The following is a 19,527-nucleotide window of genomic DNA, read 5'->3' on the forward strand; positions in this document are numbered from 1 at the left end:
CAAATAAAGTACGAAGTTGAAGAGCATTGACGAACCAAATTCCGAAAGGTTTTGCCAAATAAAGCTAAGGTAATCTATTCCTGGGGTTGAATATTCTTAGTATTTCGAAAAAATCAAAGTTTTGTAAACGGTTAATTTATAATTATGATCATATCAATGATAAGTGCTGACTACTGGGCTGTAACAGTTCTTTGGGGTATTCTGAGGTGGCGTATTGTAAGGCTATTTTTATGCATGTGGTAGACCACATTTGTACCCTTCATCTCGGTCGATACTCTTTGCAGAACTTGTCTATTGGATGCATTGTAAATGTATTCTCACACTAAATATCCATGAAATATTTGCAACCGGACGTTCAGTAAACATCAATCAATCAAATTTAAAAAGATGTGCTAATCCATGAATTTTTTAAGTTTAATATATAGGATATTTTTTGTTAACTAATGATTTTTCAATCTCGTTTATTTTTGAAAATGTTGCATTCAGAATGGTGAGTGGAAATGGCACATGTGAATGAAATTTAACAATCTGGTGAATCAGAACAATATATAGTTTTGATATATCTATCGATATTAAGGTCAAATAAGAGTAGATGGGCTATGTTGCAGACTTTTGTCAAATTTTGCATACAACTAAAAATCGAGAAAACGAATATTAAAAAGTTATTTTTTTCTAAAATATTATTGAATGGACACCCTTTATAAGAGTAAACTTTTGTTAAAGAATGCGCGAATAATCTATTGAAAACTTTTTCATCTTTTAAAACTCTTTTCCCAATACTCAGTCTATAGATTTCTCCGAAAAAATAAATCGGTGTATTGTTCACAGATGAATTTCTGTTTAAATGATGTAAATATTCATAGGGTATCCGTCTTCGTTTTACACCAGTCACAGTAGTGTATTCCTTAAAAACGTCTATATAATATAAAATAAAGCATGACGTCGCTGGGATGTTTCGACGTTTTTCACTACACCAACACGATAAATAAGTGTCTAAAAAAGTTAGTGATCAAAGAAAATGTGTGTGGCAACACTAGTCATTATTAAAGACAAATATATCGATTAGTTTTGGAGATTTCATTACTTTAAGACATGCTTAGGAACATTTTCCGTCGATTTGACGTGCTTTGAATATACTATTTTGAAAGAATTCATTCAATATATTAAAAAAAGATGAGAGGTATAAATGCATTAATTTTTCGACTTTTAGTTCAAGTTTGGCAATGCGAAGTTGTGTGCGAAAACTTATAAATATTGGTGATATCACGTATAAATGACTCATTTACTATAGAAAAAAATAAATAATTTTACTTTCGGTTTATTTCTTAGATTGATACTTTTATTCTAAATCGGACGACATTCATGTAGAGGTTTTTTCAACGATTCTATGATTAAATTTTATATTATTAGTGCAGTGGCGGATTTATAATATTCGAAAGGAAGTTGCAACACAAATTTGAATAAAACAGGGGGATGGTTGTCGGCAGTCAAAGATCAAGAAAATGAACTAAAAAGAAAACAGACTGTCGGCCATACAAAAGGAGGGGTGGCATACCCTGGATCTTCCTCTGCATTCAAATTTATCACGTTTCAAAATATTAAATGATACGCTAACAGATTCTCTCCGATTTTGTCAACCCCAAGAATGAACTGTTATGATAATATGTTAATTCATGGACTTCTCAAGTCCGGTAGTAAAATTGTTACAAAAGTGAGGTGTCTGTTATGCTGTGCAAGATGTATGAATACGCAAGCAGTCACGTCCGGTCGGAATGAGGAAATAAATCCGATTTATTATATCATTCGAGCGCCACCCTCTCTGCACGTTGAAGAACCCTTGTAACAACCTTATGAGGGGTCCATGGTGACCTGTTACAAGGCAAAGTCTAAAGTTCCTTCTTATTGGTCGACTTACCTAACAAAACCTACCTTTTGCATTAATTGTTAATTTGTTAATTGTTAATTCCTGAATATGCATGAAATATTAGCAACTGGGCGATAAAAAAGCAACAGTTGATAAATCAATCCGATTTCAGCAATAAAAAAATATGAATAGATACCATCTTAGGGTATACTCATTTACTGGTAAGATTATAATTGCAAATATCATTATTTTTATTATACAGTTGATGTCGCCTTTTTTTTTTAATCATATCTAAATTCTATGATGTTATATTTATTCTTATTTTAGGAATAATGTATTTTTGATATATTGATATATTTGAGATTTTCCACATGAAAACAGAATTATTTATACTATTTTATTTAAACAAAAAAGAAAATTGTCTCAACAATGGCGTGGTACAGTGTAAATATGCTTGGAACTGAACAGAACGTACCGCCTAACATAAATCAGTTTGGAAGTAACCCGAATAATTTAGTCCCTTCCCGTGATCGACTCTCCCATTCGCGAGAAGCCATCGTATAGAGCAGCGGAATATAACGATTGAATCATTCGGGTTAGTTTAAAAGAGGTAATTTTTATAATTTCTAAAATGATATGTTTCTAATTTCGAAATGTTAAGTTACAGAGGGAACATTTAAAGTTTGTTTTTCTAAATTGATTTAGCATGACACAAAAATAAGTAATTATTTGAATGTTATGATTATATAAAGTTTTCGAAAGGTTAATTTTTAAAACATACCCGTTTTACCAGAAGCACAATAATAAATAAATAAGATTAATAAATAAATAAAACGCACAATTAATCACAAAATTAGTGAACAGATTTTTTAAAGATGATACTCATTCATTCGATGAATACTTTATAGCTTGTTATGGAAAATTAGAGGCAGATTTCACAGTGGTTGATTAACTTTCAAGTGCCTCTTACTGGTTTTCCGATTGTCCAATATGTAATGGCTGTGGCTTTAAAAGTTTTATATTCAATAAAGTTCTTAATCGTTAATTGATAATTAAAGATATTTTGACAAATTGTCAAAAGATGATCAATTCTCGTAAATGACGAACAAAACGGAAAGAAAGAAAGTTAAACGGAAAATTTAATGAATATCAATTAGCCAACAGACGACATGCACTTGATCGGAGTAGTAATAAATTAAAACATTATATGATTGGTGGTAAATTAATTCCTAATAGGGTCAAAGGTCGCAAAATTAACCAAATTAACTGCTGCATTTCAACACATTTGATATTTTTTGTAATATCCCAATTTATTTTTTGAAGACATTTTATTTTGGATCAAACAGAAAGGAAAGCGTTAAATACGACTTTTAAACAAAAATGATCTATGGTTCAATATTTCAGCACATTTGATATATTTTTTTTAATATCCCAATTTATTTAATCTATATATCTTATTTTAAATCAAACGGAAAGGGATGCAGAAATATGACTTTTAAACAAAAATTAAATACAGTTTAAGATCATTTTGGATCAACTTACGACCAAAAGATAGAGGCCGGAGAACTCCAATATAATTAGTCCTTAAAAGTTAGAAAATTTATCTATAAACCGTATGTAAACCGATTATAGTACCCTCTCTTTCGATAAGATATCATGTTTATTAAGATTAGAGCATTGGAGTTGGCTACCAGATTGTCACTGGTATGGTGGTCCCTACCGGACATAATTAATGACTCTATCAGCCAATCTCGGGCTATCTGTTATCAAGTTGATATCTTAAAGAGATTGTATACAACACTTTCATGTTAGTAATATTTAAATAGTGTCGGTTTCCACGCCTCTTTTTAATAATTTATATAGAGATAAATGAACGGAAATTTGATTGCCAAATAACTTGTAATGTTTATAAATTTTTCTTCATTGTAAATTACTTGTCCCAACCGAAAAGAACAATTAGTTTGATTATCAACTGGACATAAAATATTTGTTGAAAGTACTTTAACTTTTTATGATGATAGTTGTCATTTTTCTGGATAACAAGTCAGCGTGAAATATTTGGATACTATTTTTCTAAGTGTTGTTGTTTTCTCAGTTTGGTATTTAGACATGTCTTCCAGGTCATTCAGCATTGATGCTTTATTATCGAGAGAAAAATCAACTACTGTGTCACCACCGAGTATAACGAAACATGACAATTCTACGAAGAGTTCACCAGAATCTAACTGCTCTAGTCGGTGTACCAGTCCAGAATCTAGTTTGTCACCCAATAGCGGACATTCAACCATTATTCCTAGACCAGGATTATTAAACTCACATCAGCATCAAGCAATGATGCAAGCTAATGCACTGCAAATGCAGGGACTGATGAATGGACATCAATTTTATGGACCAACAATAGGTCATAACGGTATGCCAATGTTTTCAGGTAGTGCGTTCCATAGTCCTGCAGAACATGCCTTGAAAATGTCACAAGCTCAACATATCCATCCCTACATCAATGAATGGTTTGCAAGAGGTGGGATGTTGATGCCAAGAATGATGGACTATGCTGGTGAGTACTCTCTAGATGTCTTTTGTTTTGTTTGAGTCGTTAGGGTTCTGTTCATAAGATCACCCAAAATGGATAAAATGTCCAAGGTTTTAACAAAATATGCTTAAGACATGACAATGAAATACTAAAATACTTTTTATTAAACAAAATTATGCCAAAAATTAGGCAAGTAATTGATCATACGACAAATATACGTGAAATTTACATGACCATGAAATTAACAACCAATTATCGAAATTTTGCAATATGGAACAAATGGTTGAACGAACAAGAAAACGAGAGGACAATTTACCTTAAGGAACAATTTAAAATAAAGATCGAAAACATAACACAAGTTCGTGTATAAAAACTAAATAGTAAGACACAATTGATTGTATGCATCATATGAGGATTTCAAAAATTTATTTCAACCTCAGCGACTTTCGAAATCAATGATTGGAAATAAAAAAAATGTTTCAAATGTTGGTTAGCAATGCACCAAAATAGCAGAAACAGTTGACGCCACAAAAATAATAATTTACAATTTTTCACAATTAAGTAATCTATATACAATTTTATAATAATTATTTAAGATATGATACAACTAGAATACAAGATTGGCAACAGCAACAACAATCAAATAGATAGATCTAATAATTCAAATAAATATATAGATAAAATAAATACTTACATGTATACACTTGGAAATCTTTTAATTTCTCTTGAGAGAAAATTTCCGATAATTGTTACAATAAGACTGATATAGTCAGTAATAAAAAAAAATGTATAATTAGTTATTTTAATTTCTATAAATAAAATGGTCAATGAAATATTAAAATATGCATTACTTATAAAACAGTCGGCAAAATAAAATAATTAGTTGTGTGATATTCATTTTATAAATTAGAAATATGCATTTTTTTATTGAATAAGATTGTAGTATTTTTAAAAATTATTAATTACAGGATTTTGGTGCAACAATTAACTAAATTATCAAGGATTACAAAAAGATAAGAACATCTTTAAAAGTTAAATTATATTAATCAACTTGGGATATTTTTCTGCACGTCCTATATCACGGCATCCCCGCAAATGAAGTCCTTTGCTATTTTTTGCTTATTGAGAAATAAAAGTAAACATTCTTTTATATGTTTATAAACATAAAAGTATTCGTTTGAAAGGTTTAATTTGTACCCACTGTTTACCATTTAAACTCCTTTAAACCACATTATCTCTTTTTCAAGGGGGTAAAATCTGAAAGTCCATAAAAATACAAATAATACTTAATATTCTGAAGATCAGAATTAAAGCGTCATAAAGTACGAATTAAAATCAAAAGTCAGCGATTTATATATTGCCTATATTTATTCATTTACAAATATAAGCATTTGTTGAATAAACAGCATAGTTTGCAATGTTTAAGAAAAAAAAAAATTGAATGGAAAATTCAAAGTATATTTAAAGATTTTTAAAACTTAGTTATAAATTTAATAAATATTTTACTGCTATATCAAATTCGTACACATTTTTGCACATAGGAGGAAGAAAGCATGAAATGCAAGTTTTATAGTACACAGAACTTGATTACATAGAGAATTTTGTTCTGTATGGTAATTATTCATGTAAAAACTAAACTATAGGAAGTGGTCCATGTGCACGAGTTTTTAGTTTTGTTATAAAACGTACATATATAAGTACTGAAACTATAGTAACGTGCTGCATAGAATTCAAAGAATTAAGGTACAAGAACCTTAATTTATTTTATGTTCTCTTTTTGTCCGCCGGTGCTGTTTATTTGTGTAAAAACCGAAGATGAAATTTCAGGATTATATATGGAGAAGACTATATGCCCAAGGTTTACTTGTGTCTCACCAATTTCACTTTGAGTGAATAATATAAGTTTAAACGTTTACTATAAATTTTTAATATTTTTATGGATTTTTTTTTAATTTCATCTTATTTTCAGCTGTTTTATTTATTTTCTTTTTTTCATTATTATTATTATTTTTATTATATTAATTTTAATTTTTTATTTCTTTTAGTTTTGGCTTTGCAATTTTGAATTACAAAACAAGAGCAAACAGAAAATAGTCTATTATTATCTCATTATTTAGTTGTAAAGCTGTCAAAATTAGAAATCTTAATACTTTTGAAGTAAAGCTTACATGGCTGAGGTCCTCTGTGTTCTATATTTCTACTAGGAATACTTTCTACATTATAAATAACAAAACATCTTTTTTAAATTAAAAACTAGAAATACATTTTTAAAATTATATGGTATACAAAATAAAATTTGAAACTTGAAGCAAATTTTGTTTACAATAATCTGCACAGTCCATTCATATACATTCAGGAAGGCATAATTAAAACGGTGTTGTTCTAGTACATGTAGAATTTATTAATATAAACCCGTAGCTATTACAACCTTGTTTTCGGTTGAGAATTAACTAAGCTGAACTAGATCCAAATTATATTTTAGAAAACAAGAAAAAAATGAAAGTCGATCTAGGTTTTATAATAATATTAATAATTTAACGTTACATAAATACATGTATATAAATGTTTCAATTATTTCAAAATACACGATAACCTGCAGATCTTTTTTGTTGTTTTTGTTTTGGATTTTGTTGTTGTCTTTAATTTGCCTATTAGAAAGTTTCGGCACTGAGCGCGCACACTTACTAAGTATGTTATAAGTCTACATGTCTAAGTATGTCTACTGGACCATCTGCTCACAGAGCTGTTTTTAGAAATCAAGCTTTCTGTCTTTGCTCTTTGGCTGACAATGGAAAACGTATGGTCAATATTATACTTCCATGACCTGACTAAGATAAACATTGGTCCCTAATAGTATCCCGAATTAGAGTCAAGCACTCTGAACTTATTTGCCGAAGTAAATAACAACAGAAAGAAAATAAAATGATGCATTTGTCAAACCTAAAGCAAAAGAAACGGCGTATAAAAGTTCTTTAACTCAAAAATATCACAGTGATGCCTTTAATTCATGTACGGAGAAAAGCTCAAATCTTACTGCAAATTCAAGACGATTCTTTAGCACCGGTTGAAAAGGGGATTCCTTGATAGATGTCGATTAAATGTCGATTAAATGTTTAATCTTATTAAATTTTTAATTGAATGTCTGTATTTTCCCTGTTTAAAAAAGGTTTAAAGTGAGTGCATAGAAACGAGACTTCCCAAAAGTGACCATGCACTATATCACACAATAGTTGAAATCACAACAACAATTCATGAAGCTTTTATAAACAAGTTTTTTTTTGTCGTTAACGCTGCTTGTTTTCATTCAAAAATAAATTATAAAAAAATGCCAAGTCAATTGATTTGTGACCCAACTTGTTTCATAACTTGTGGCAGCAGGCAGGGTTTACTTCATCTTCTGTCATGTTCATTTTTTTGCAGCAATGTCAATTTAAGTTTAATTTATGTATAATTCCATAATCGTAGGTTCAGGGGGTGTAGTTTATATACCATATTCCCGAGTAAAAGTACAATGGATTGTTTTTTACACAGTTTATATAGGTTTGACTATTGTGTACACCTTTCTAAAATTGTCTGGTTATGAATTTAGAAATTATAGTGAAACTAAGGTTTCAACTCCCTCAGGAAATGTTGATCTTAGATGAATTTGGATATTTTTGGGGTCCTTTTTGTCATAAAGCTCTTCAACTAATTCAGGTTCTAATACATCCTTAACTTTCAAATATTCGCTTTGAGCGTTCCTGATGAAGGTAAATACAGAAATACGCTTCGGACGCATGCAATTTATAAAGTGTTGTTTTAAATTTTTTTTTTAAAGCTGTAGATTGTGTAAATTTGAAACAACTGATTTCACAGATAACAATTTGTATAGAACATAAAGACAAATTCGGTAACTATAATTGGGTTTATATGCTTATGGCTAGATTTTGTGAGCAATGTTACTATAGCTTCAGTTAAAATAATAACTTCCTGTCACGTTCTTTATGAAGAGACCCCGAGTGAAGTTTCGTAATTATATGTTGTCTCTACTTTCAATATGAAGAATTTACTAACGGTTCGTTGTCTAGGAAATTATTATTTGAAAAACAATGGCGTTAACCTCGCTGAACTTTGTCAAAATTTGTCACATAACGTATCGGCATTTCTGACATATTTTGACGGGTTAGAGTATTCCACATAAATGACCTATTACTCATTATTTTATCAATACAATATGGTATCCAGCTGATCGGACCAAGTAATCGTTTAAAAACAGAACACCTGCAAAAACTTTAATTTGAAGTAAATACATTTATCATTTAAGAAAAATCCCTTTCCAACATGGTCATATCATTATTGCCAAGATTATAACGTATCTAGAATTAACTATACTGCAATTCGGAAACCGAACATAATGCTCTGTTGTTTGTGTAGGGATTTTAAAATCGACATTAAATATGGCCATAGAGTCGATAGGGCTTTTGGGTATTGATTTATAACGGGTTTTCTGTCAAATATTATGACGAATATATAAAAATGATTGATGCAAATCAATCATCACTGAGATTTTCAGTGAGTTACCATAAAAGAAACAGAAAACACAGACAGAAGTATTTGTAAGCCAGAGAATATTAACGCGTGAAAATAATAACAAAACCAATACGCCATCATATTGTATATACAACACCAGAAAATGTTTCAGTCAACGAGGGAGCTTCTTGATACTGTTGAAATTTGTATGATTAGTACATATTTTGGTTTATTTTGTGTTTTTTTAAGGTTTTTTGTTGTTGTTTTTGTTGTTGTTCGGTAGCTTTCAAAATAAAAACCGGCAGCAACTGCACTATATTACTACTTCATTAAACATAGAATAAATATGTATGAATAAAAGGGGATGTGAGATATACGCGATGAGATAGCACCGGACAACAGCACAAACAACATAATAAAAAAATAGGAAGAAGGAAAAAAAAGCAACAAAAACAAAAGCTGTCTCTCCCAAAACTAGTAGACAGATGATAAAAAAAACAACAATCACATACACATCTTAATAGTGAGCAAATTTATCTAAAAATATGGAGTTATTGAAATGGTGACAACATTAAATAAATATGTAAGAGAAAAGAGATTAAACTTGTTTACTTGAATTCGTTAGAGTTTTATAGATATTACAATAATTATACTATGGGGATGAGTTTTGCCTTGAAATAAAATTTATCTGACTACATCTCAATCCCTTTCAGAGTGTCATATTTTTCTACCGGATCTTAACAAGTTTAGCAACCTTTGAACTTTTTTCAAGAAGTAAAATAAGTGAAACAATTTGCATAACTGATAATATATTTTCACAGTTTTTGTAGGTACTGCGTTCATGCGTTGATGTCCGTTGGGTTCGTGTGCCTAATGGACAATGATGGTCTCATAACCTGGTTCATTGTGGTGGTTTTATGATTTGCAATTTTCTGCTATACAAACAACCATCAATAGTTCTTTTAAATTTGAAAACAACCATTGTTCACCATCAACAGGTGAACAGCAAGCTTGTTTCTTTATGGCAGTCATTTATTACCGAACTAAGTTTCTGTAATCGCCAATATAATAGAATTAAATCTCATTCATTTGATTAATAAAATCATTAGTAAACCTTTACATGTTCATTAAAATACCATATTAATTCAGTGCATGTTATCGCTAAGAACTTAAGCCCCATATTGAGCAAATAAAGCAGTCATATTGAAAAGTTCACGGGTTTTCTTTGTTAAAACGCTTTGGTGATGAAAAGCCCTCACACCTGTAATCGTTGTTGTACAAATGTTTGAACTGCCTATCTTATCACTGTTCCGAAATATCATTAAGTTCCCTTTTAAACTAATTATATAGAAACTAATCCTTTTAAATCCGTATAAGTTGATTGCTTACTGAAATTTGAAAGGGAAATTTCTAAAAATTGTTGAAATGGACCTTTCTTCAAAAGTAAGAAATTAACTTGATATGATATTACGATGGTGTTGACCCAATCCGCAGTGAATCAAGTGTAATTGTGTAGTAAATTTACGATAAGGGAATAGAATTTGTTAATCTCGTCAAATGTTCCTCGAATGATAAAGTGTGAAAAATAAAATAGTACCTTACAATTGTAGCTACACGATAAATTTGTGGTTAAGGAAGAAACAAACTGAATGGGTGGTAAAACGTGAGAATGAATTACCCGAATAATCCAGTCGTTATAGTCCGATCACTACGATCCCCCCATTAACGAGAAACGGTAGTGGATAGAGGGCGCTGAATTATTCGAAATATTTCAATGAACAGATACATGTTGTGTGGTTTTTTTTAACTTGAGGATGAAAGTGAAATTCAGTTCGATACATTTTAAACTAGTCCAATACGTGATTGTTTGATGTGGATTCAATGACAAATATTTAATGCAATTTCACGTAAAATATGTGATACACATAAATATGTCAAGACTGAAGTAATATTTTGAAGTTATTTGTCAACTTAATTCTTGGTTCGTTTTTTTTTTTAAATCTGTCCTATCATTTTTTTTTAAATTATCTTGATGATAAATACAAGTGTAAATCTTATGTGCAGTATCCAAACTTATTTGAATCGAAGAATATGATTTCATGCAAATCTTCATGCACAAACAACATAGGACTTCGACTTCATAACATGTCAATGATAAATGTACCAAACAAATGAACCGTTTATCGTTTCAAGTGTATCAATGATGCCCTTTAAAAATTTGTTTCAAATAACTCTTAAACCAAATGTAATCCAATTGAAGAATAGCAAAAGGAATTATTAGATCTTAGTTGCATTAGGTATAAAGATAAATGAGACCAGCGAAGTGTTTTTTTTGGGAACGAGGAAGGACATTAACATACTAATCTTTATTTTTCTTTCCATTGAAGTATTATATTGATATATAATACTTCCATGGTCTTTCCGAGAAAGAGAGTGCACGAAAGACGATAATTACACATAAAATGTACCGCCTTTTCGGTTTGTTGCGATCTATTCGGTCGCAGAGGGAGACTTTGTTTTGATTACCCATCCGAGTAAGAACGGAAACACCAAAAATGTTAAACACCTGGGATCTGTAGGCTTTCTAACGCGTAGTGGAGGTTTGACCAAGAATCCCTGGCCAATACAAAAATAAGACCGATCACAGTGCCATACAACCTCCAGTACTTGGTGTTTCTAAGTTGAGATTTATTGTTTTAGTATAATGTATAATGCAAATTTCAGTCATTTGGTACATAATAAAAAACCAACAGTGTGTGAAGCATAATACATAAAATATTCACGTCCGTCAAAACAAAAAGTTAATGGGCGGGTGATACATTGTATCTTATACCGTCTGACAGTTAACTAGAAGCGGCACCGACTCAGCTGGCTTTTACTTTCAAACGAAAAAAAAATATCCGTGCATATATATAAATATATCAACTATTATATATGTAATATTTAAACAGCTGTAATGCCATTACGCCACCTAAGTATGTTCCGTGCTAACATTGCCATAAACTTGAGACGTATGTAATTATATACAGCAATGACAAGGTGAGAAAAGGTTTTATGACCATAACGGGCTTCCATAGACTGTATTTCAATCAAAGTCTATTTTGTGACATTTATTAAACGTTGTTACAATTCAGCACACCTCAAGCACGAAATTTAGCTGATTTGTAAACATAAAACTATAATTTAACATCATCAGGCTACTTAAAATCACTGTTATAAATTGTTAAGATTAACAAACCTCAAGATCAAAAGACGCGCGAATTTTCCGCAGACGATGACAACGGATATGTCGATGGAGAATTTTATTACTGAATAGGAAAGCTTAAATTACAGACGGGAATGATTTATCAATGTAAAATATAGGAATAGTTTCGATGAGTAGGGACAAATTGGCTGCAAAAAATTTATGTAATAAAACTAGTGGTTCTATTGTAATTTATTAGATATATTAACTTGGAATGATTTTTAATTCGTTATTCCCACCTCGAATAAGATCTCTACTCAACAATATGGTTCTTGGATAGTAATTTGTCTCTTAAATTGTTTTATTAATTTATAATGATATTTTTTTTCATATATTTTAAAAACTAGAATAGGTTTGAACTAAATTACGTATTTATATTTTGTACCCCGACTACATTACAATTTACGAATGAAAAACAAATAGTTGTAACATGAGACTTCCCTTCATATAAATTTATAAATATCAAAACGCACTGTGACTGTTCATAACGGGGAGGTGGCTGTTCTTTTATTTTGTTTTAGGGGGTGTATAGTTCTTTTATTTATTACAAGTTTAGGGGAAAAAAATGGTACAATTTTATCACAAGTATCTTTAAGTAGATTTTGTTGCACCCATAAACCTGTAAATTTTCATGTTTCTAATTACATATTTATTTTAACTACAGTTGAAACACGAAAACTCTGTAGACATATGTTGTCTTTTTTTTTTTTTATTTTCTTGGTTTTATTTACTTTTAATCAAACTTAGAACATAGTGAGAATTTATAGTTGACTAGGACAACTTGCAGCAGTCTTTTATTTGCGCAGCAGATTTTGCTGTCATGCACTTTCGGTAAAATAAAACCCACTTTTTTTTTAGAATTAAAGAATTCAATAATGAGTTGAAAATTAAAATAATTTTGTATTGCCCTTTATTTATTTAAATCCAAAGAAATCTACCGTGCATGACATTGTCTTTTGTTGTTTAAATTAGTATATGACACCAAATTTTAAAACAAATCTTTGATTCGTTTCACATATTATAGGAAGAATCACCTTTTCCGGTTTTGATACTAGTAAAATAAGTTATATAACGGATCACTGCTCTTTGGCAAGTCTGTAGATACAATAAATAATTTGGACAGCTACGAAAAAATGACATAACCAAAATGAAAGGCTAACTTCAAATACACTTGTCTAGCGGAAAAATGCCATAGGAACATTTCAAGGATGTAATTCATACGTATATATATTAATATATAATATACATGTATTTATATATTTATATGTTTAAACTACTTTATGATCAAAAAGTGGCCTTTTGACCAATTTATTATTAAACCTCCAGAAATGAAAAGATTTGTAAAGTAGGGTTTGCGTTCTGCAAAATTGTTAATTTTACTTACTCTTTGTGACTTATCTTTTAATGATATCCACAAAAAGGCGTTTCGAAATGTCGTTGAAAATAAAATATGGTTGTTTGCGGCAAAAGTGCACCTATACATTGGATGCTGCAGAAAAACAAGAGCATATTGCGCAAACTTAAGACTGATTTTACAAAATATCCCCCTAATACCTTTAAAAGGATTGTTGCTTGATACACATTATGTTTGGGATTCTCATCTTTTCATTCATGATTAATATTTCATTTTTGTGCGAAAATTACAGTTTTTGGATTAACGTTTTATGTTTACCACACGTAGCTCTCCACTTAAACGATTCAAGCTAATTTTAAACGGATTTTATATTAGGTTCAAACGACTTTTAAGATTGGAACTCAAAGATAAGGTAACGAATGAGATATATGAGTATTTCTCTGAAAGGCTGTAAATATCTTTTTAGTTTTTGTGTTGCCAGGTTGCTGTCTCGTTGACGTATACCCCAAATCTTTTTTTCTCTTTACAAATAGTAAGTGATTAAAATGTTCAGCTGTTTTTAAAGAGTTACCTTCGTATATGTTCTGTAACCATGGTAACCCCTGAAGTCACATTCTGGTTGAAATATACATTTCAATAAATACATTTCCGAAATTATAAGTTACTTTTTTTTTTAAATATCTTGAATATCTTTAAAACAATAATCTTACATAGGTATTTCTATCCACCCAAATTACCCCGACTATGAAATGATGATACGAAAATCCGATAGATCAAAACATGCGCTATCTCTTTCAAATTATAAATTAATCGGTGAAATATTGATAGGGATCTGTACAAGTTTAATGACTTATCAATGTCTGATAACAATTTTTATCATATCTTATAAATTGTCTGTTTCAGTAGTTGGTGTAAGACAATACTAATCACAAAGCTAAAACTGTTAGGCTAAGTCTATTTTATCTATATTTCATACATATGTACAATGCCATTGCTGTGCTGGAGCGTTGTGAGGAATTTTGAATCGCTTTTTTAACATTACAAGTGAAATAGTTTTTATGATGATCACTGATCCCTATGCATAGGTTTTTTTTTGTAAATTTAAAATACAGTTTTTTTTCTATGCCGTTTCCTTTTGATATTTTTTTTTTTTTGTAAATATATTTTTGCATTAACAAACCAATCTATGTTATTATCGCTTCAAGATATCATCCACGTACACACATTGAAAATATTCACGTTTTACCTTTGTTTTTTTTTTATCTTTTTGATATTTATTTTATGGATAATCTAAAAATATTGAAAAGTAATGATTAATAAAAAAAAAATGCATGATACGATATTTTTTATAATAGCATAAAATGTAAACGAAAGTGACTAATGCGAAAGCTGTCTGAACCCTCGTTATAATAAAACAAAATTCCATCAAGACCCTCTTTCTAATTTTTATTCCACACAAATTATACAAATACCATGCATTTTCTTAAATGCAAAGTTGTGAATTTCATTGTTTTTTCTCCTAGTAAAGTAATTAATATTCTTGACAAATGTTCTTTTAACAAGATATCAATTTTGCATCACTATTCTTCCGGCATCAATTATGAAAAAGCAAACTTTTTTTTCAGTAAACTCAATAGTTTTGTAGAAATTCTGATACGTTTTGTTTAAAAATGTAAAGGCATTTCAAAAAAGCAATTCACGAGGGACTAACTATTAATTCATCAGAAGGAAAGTTGTATAGAAAACTAGAAAATTTGGTAGTAAAATTTCATTAACGCCCGTTATCTGTATGTATGCGGCAGCTGGCTTCATTTATTTCCCCACCAAATGTCAACAGATTCGACAATCATGATGAAATTAAACTGGTATCTAACGGGCGAAAAGAGCACAATTTGCTAATTTAATTTTCAATTCGCCAACTATTAGACGCAGAAGACAGGCGATTTGCCTTTACATTACTGCCAATTTGTATTTGCTCAATTCGTAAGAAACAGACGAAGTTAGATTAATAGCATTACCATCAAAATAGAGTACGTTCCTGCAATTTTTCGATGAGACCCCGATTTAACAAATTACAACCGTCAAAAGAATTGCGGTCGATACACAATAGAGGAATGAGAAAGTATTTGAAGATTACTTCTTAAACTAGCGAAGATAGAACTAATTAACTAATGAATTTATCCTCTGGTGTATAAGGATCACTTTTCGTGACAAATTAAACTCCAGATTAAATGGTATTTCGGCAAACAAGCACATTACCGTCAACGGGTTCTGACAATTACCATAAAACGAGCAATTTCTTAGATTAAACACTACGAATTTCCACCAAATTAAATCGACGATAGCTATTCACTGCCGAACAGTTATGGCTGCTAATAGATGTAGCTAATTTGTTAAATAACATATAACTAAAATAAAAGAACTATTATATTACTTGCCGATAAAATTTAATTTGTAGAGATCCAATCTCGTATTTTCCATAACAAGGATATTCTCAATCCTATATTTATTTTCTGATCAAACTTCACTTTAAAATTATGAACACAATTAGACTTTGGTGGTAGACAAAAAACCTATAAAGTAATTTCCGGGTAAAATATAGAAAATTTCTTTTACTTTAATTTTTAAACCAGGTTAGGAGCTCTTTTATATAGGATTCACTTATTCGGGGATTTAACAAGAGGTGGCAATTAACCTTAGGATAAACAACTGAAAATATTTTAGCTCTCAGTTAAGATATTTAACCAAATTTGGGTTAAATATTAAAAAAAAAAAGAAATAACGACTGGGACAAACTTATCAGCCTTCTTGCATATGTATGTGATATTTGTCACTTGGCGTTAAGCACAATCAAATAACAGTTCTTCTATAATACTTTATACTTTAGTGATCGTGAGTCTTTACTGATTCGAAACAGGGTTTTTTTTTTAACCAGTGACAGAAAAAAAATTCTGAATATTTATATATGGGTAAATATATGCAATTATGGATACATACTAGTGCAAGTTTCTAGGTACTAATCTCGGGGACAATAATTACACACTATACTTGATCACTGTCGTAAAACAAATACACAGATCATAAATTTAATCCATTTGTTTGAATGTTTTACCCAATGGAAGTAGCTCTTATCCTCCCTCTTATCCTTGAATGAAGTGAAAATTCTACAGCATATAGAAACAGATAAAGAACTTTTGCTTCTGTAAGATAAACTGTAGCATCGAATCGTAGCTGCAAATAGTGTAACATGTACAATATCATAGATTGTCACCATGGAAATATATTAGAATAAAAGACAAAAAGACTTTGTAAATAAATAAATTAAAAAATTAAATTAAAAAAAATTAAAAAAAATAAAAAAAATAAATGAATAAATGAATAACATGCGTTTACAGTATTTACAATAATTGTTATTTTTTTTATTCCAGCTCAGCAACAATCAAATCTTCTTGGAAAAACTCGTCGTCCTCGTACAGCATTTACCAGCCAACAACTACTAGAACTGGAAAGACAATTCAAGATGAACAAATACTTATCAAGACCCAAACGGTTCGAAGTTGCCACCTCCCTCATGTTAACAGAAACACAGGTATAAATAGCATTACTACTTTCATTTACTACTACATGTCATAGGCGGATCCAGGGGGGCCTGGGGGCACGCCCCCCCTTTCGTGGGAATCACTGAAGCATGACTGGAGCGGCCCCCCTTAGGTCAGTCAGCGCCCCCCTTATGAAAAGTTCTGGATCCGCCACTGCATGTACATCCTCTGCTGGTGAAAGTCGGGGTCCATAGTGTACTAGTTATTTGCCGGTACGTACGTTCGTCCCAATCATCCAATTAGATGCTCTCGTTAACAATATAGATTTTGGTTTGGGTCAAATGCGGATTCTTCGTTAATGTCATTGTGCACCTCCAATTTTATTAGTTTTATTAAAATTTTCTCAAAGCAAAACAATTAGGTTGTCGTTGACTTTATATATAAGAGGGAAGGCTTTTTCATATGAAATTTCTTTATGTATAATTGGATTGTAGAACAGTCACAGGCATCATGCACCTCCTGTTTTATTTTTTGGATTACATGAATATAATTCCTGGCGGTTTTCCTTTAGAAAATATTGATTTTTCTCAGTTTTTTACACAACGGAGAAAGAACCAAAAAACCCAAAACTCCTTCTTAATCAAACATTAAACTTTCAGAGAATCATAACTAACTCTTGCTGGTGAAAGCCTATTTTTTTCTTAACTTTAACTTTTTAAAATTAATGCGTTTTCTATGGCTAAAACTTATTTGGAGAGTGGTTATTAAATTGTAAGGTATAAAATCAGTATTATAGAAACCGATTAAATAAAAGAATACGGGACAAATTCCTCAGAAGATTTTTTTGTCAAAATTCTGGTGAACGGTTTTGACGGGTCATCAAGTTTTTCTTTTTGGGGTCTGAATGATTTTGCTACACGTTGCTTGTTTAAATATTGCTATAGTATTTCTGTGAATGAAAAATACATGTATAATCTTTTAAATGTTTTTCATATAGGTAAAAATCTGGTTCCAAAACAGACGAATGAAGTGGAAAAGAAGCAAGAAGTCAACAAATGAAGTCACGCGTAGACCGGAAGACGGTAAAAGGACTGATAAAAACGAAAGCGAAATTTCAAATGAACATATTTCAGAAAATATGGACTTATTTCAAATGGACGATGAGTCTGATATAGACATAGATGATGTTGATAGTGATTCAAATGATGAACACCTAATGACAATGGACAACATTTCAAAAACACATTCAGATCTCTTGCGCATGACTGCATCAGATTTTCCGATCAACCAATACAATAGTTTGTTACAGACTGGACCAGTGTCAACCTCGTGACATCATAACATTATACTTTACAAGATGTCCAATCTTTCCCACTACGGGCATAGATCACTTCTAATGTCAGAATGAACAAGTTTTTTGTCAGTATGTAGCAAGATATCGGAAAACGTTACAAGTTGTTGAAAATTCTTGTCTCTGAATTAGATATAGTCTCAAAGATTTTGGCAACAAGATACATATACGTGAACTGTAAATGTCAGTGATCATTGTAGACCTATAAAATTGCGTCCACAAAACCATTGCCATATTCATAGTGCTGTTGTTATGTAAATGTGAAATAAAATAATTTATGAAAAATACATTCTTGTTAATTACAGAATTTCATCAAGTGAAACGTACCAAATTTGACGAGTTTGTGGCGTTGTTTCTGAAAAAGTTCGGAGACAATTCTAATTGGTAGAGATCGATGTAAATGAATAAAACAACATTAATTAAACGAAACTAAACAAATATTTTGAGCACAAAACACCACTTCATATGCAGTAGAAATTTCAAATAAAATGAACATTGGGGAAAGCACTAAAGAGACAGAAACAAAATGAATTAAAAAACAAGAAGATAATGTGAGTCGAAAGATATACGGACAACGCCAAGCATCACCATGACAAAATGAAAAAAAAACAAAACAAAAGGGATGTGCTCCAACAACAGTACATGAAAGACTAAACAGAAAACTAACGAACCCATCTGAACATGAGGTAATTTACTCATGTGCTCTGAAAGAGTAATCAGCTGTTGTCCCGCTAGTTGCATCTATATATCGCATTGCCCGTAACAGGCACATATCTGTTGTAAAGTAGCTTTTGGTAACGTTATTACGATAGAAGACTGAGGATATTGTACATTAATAGTATACAATTTGAAATCAAATAGAAACATAATCGGCAATATTTATTTTACTTCAAATATGATGAATATTTGTTAGTTTCTACAATCAATGTGAATGGAGGACTCTGTTCATATATTCAGTAATATTATTTGAGGGATACAGTTTCACATTGTAGTGTTTTTATTGTGATATAGAAACATAAGAAACAAAGAACATGTTGCATAATGGTCAATGAGACAACTCTCCACCTCAGACCATACGGCTTTCAGCAATGAGCAAAACCCATACCGCATAGCAAGCTATAAAAGTTCCCAAAATG

General features: G+C 30.7%; 1 protein-coding gene across 1 annotated transcript; it reads left to right on the plus strand.

Moving 5' to 3' along the window:
- The first annotated feature begins 3,829 nt into the window (after positions 1–3,829).
- Positions 3,830–18,650, plus strand: LOC127703775 (motor neuron and pancreas homeobox protein 1-like). Its single transcript, XM_052207857.1, has 3 exons — positions 3,830–4,418; positions 16,930–17,090; positions 18,038–18,650. Exons 1-3 carry the CDS (start codon positions 3,974–3,976, stop codon positions 18,371–18,373), a joined length of 942 nt encoding a protein of 313 aa, XP_052063817.1. The 5' UTR covers positions 3,830–3,973; the 3' UTR covers positions 18,374–18,650.
- Positions 18,651–19,527: the final 877 nt, after the last annotated feature.

Source organism: Mytilus californianus, unplaced genomic scaffold, assembly GCF_021869535.1.
Source record: "Mytilus californianus isolate M0D057914Y unplaced genomic scaffold, xbMytCali1.0.p SCAF_50, whole genome shotgun sequence".
Taxonomy (NCBI): Eukaryota; Metazoa; Mollusca; class Bivalvia; order Mytilida; family Mytilidae; genus Mytilus; species Mytilus californianus.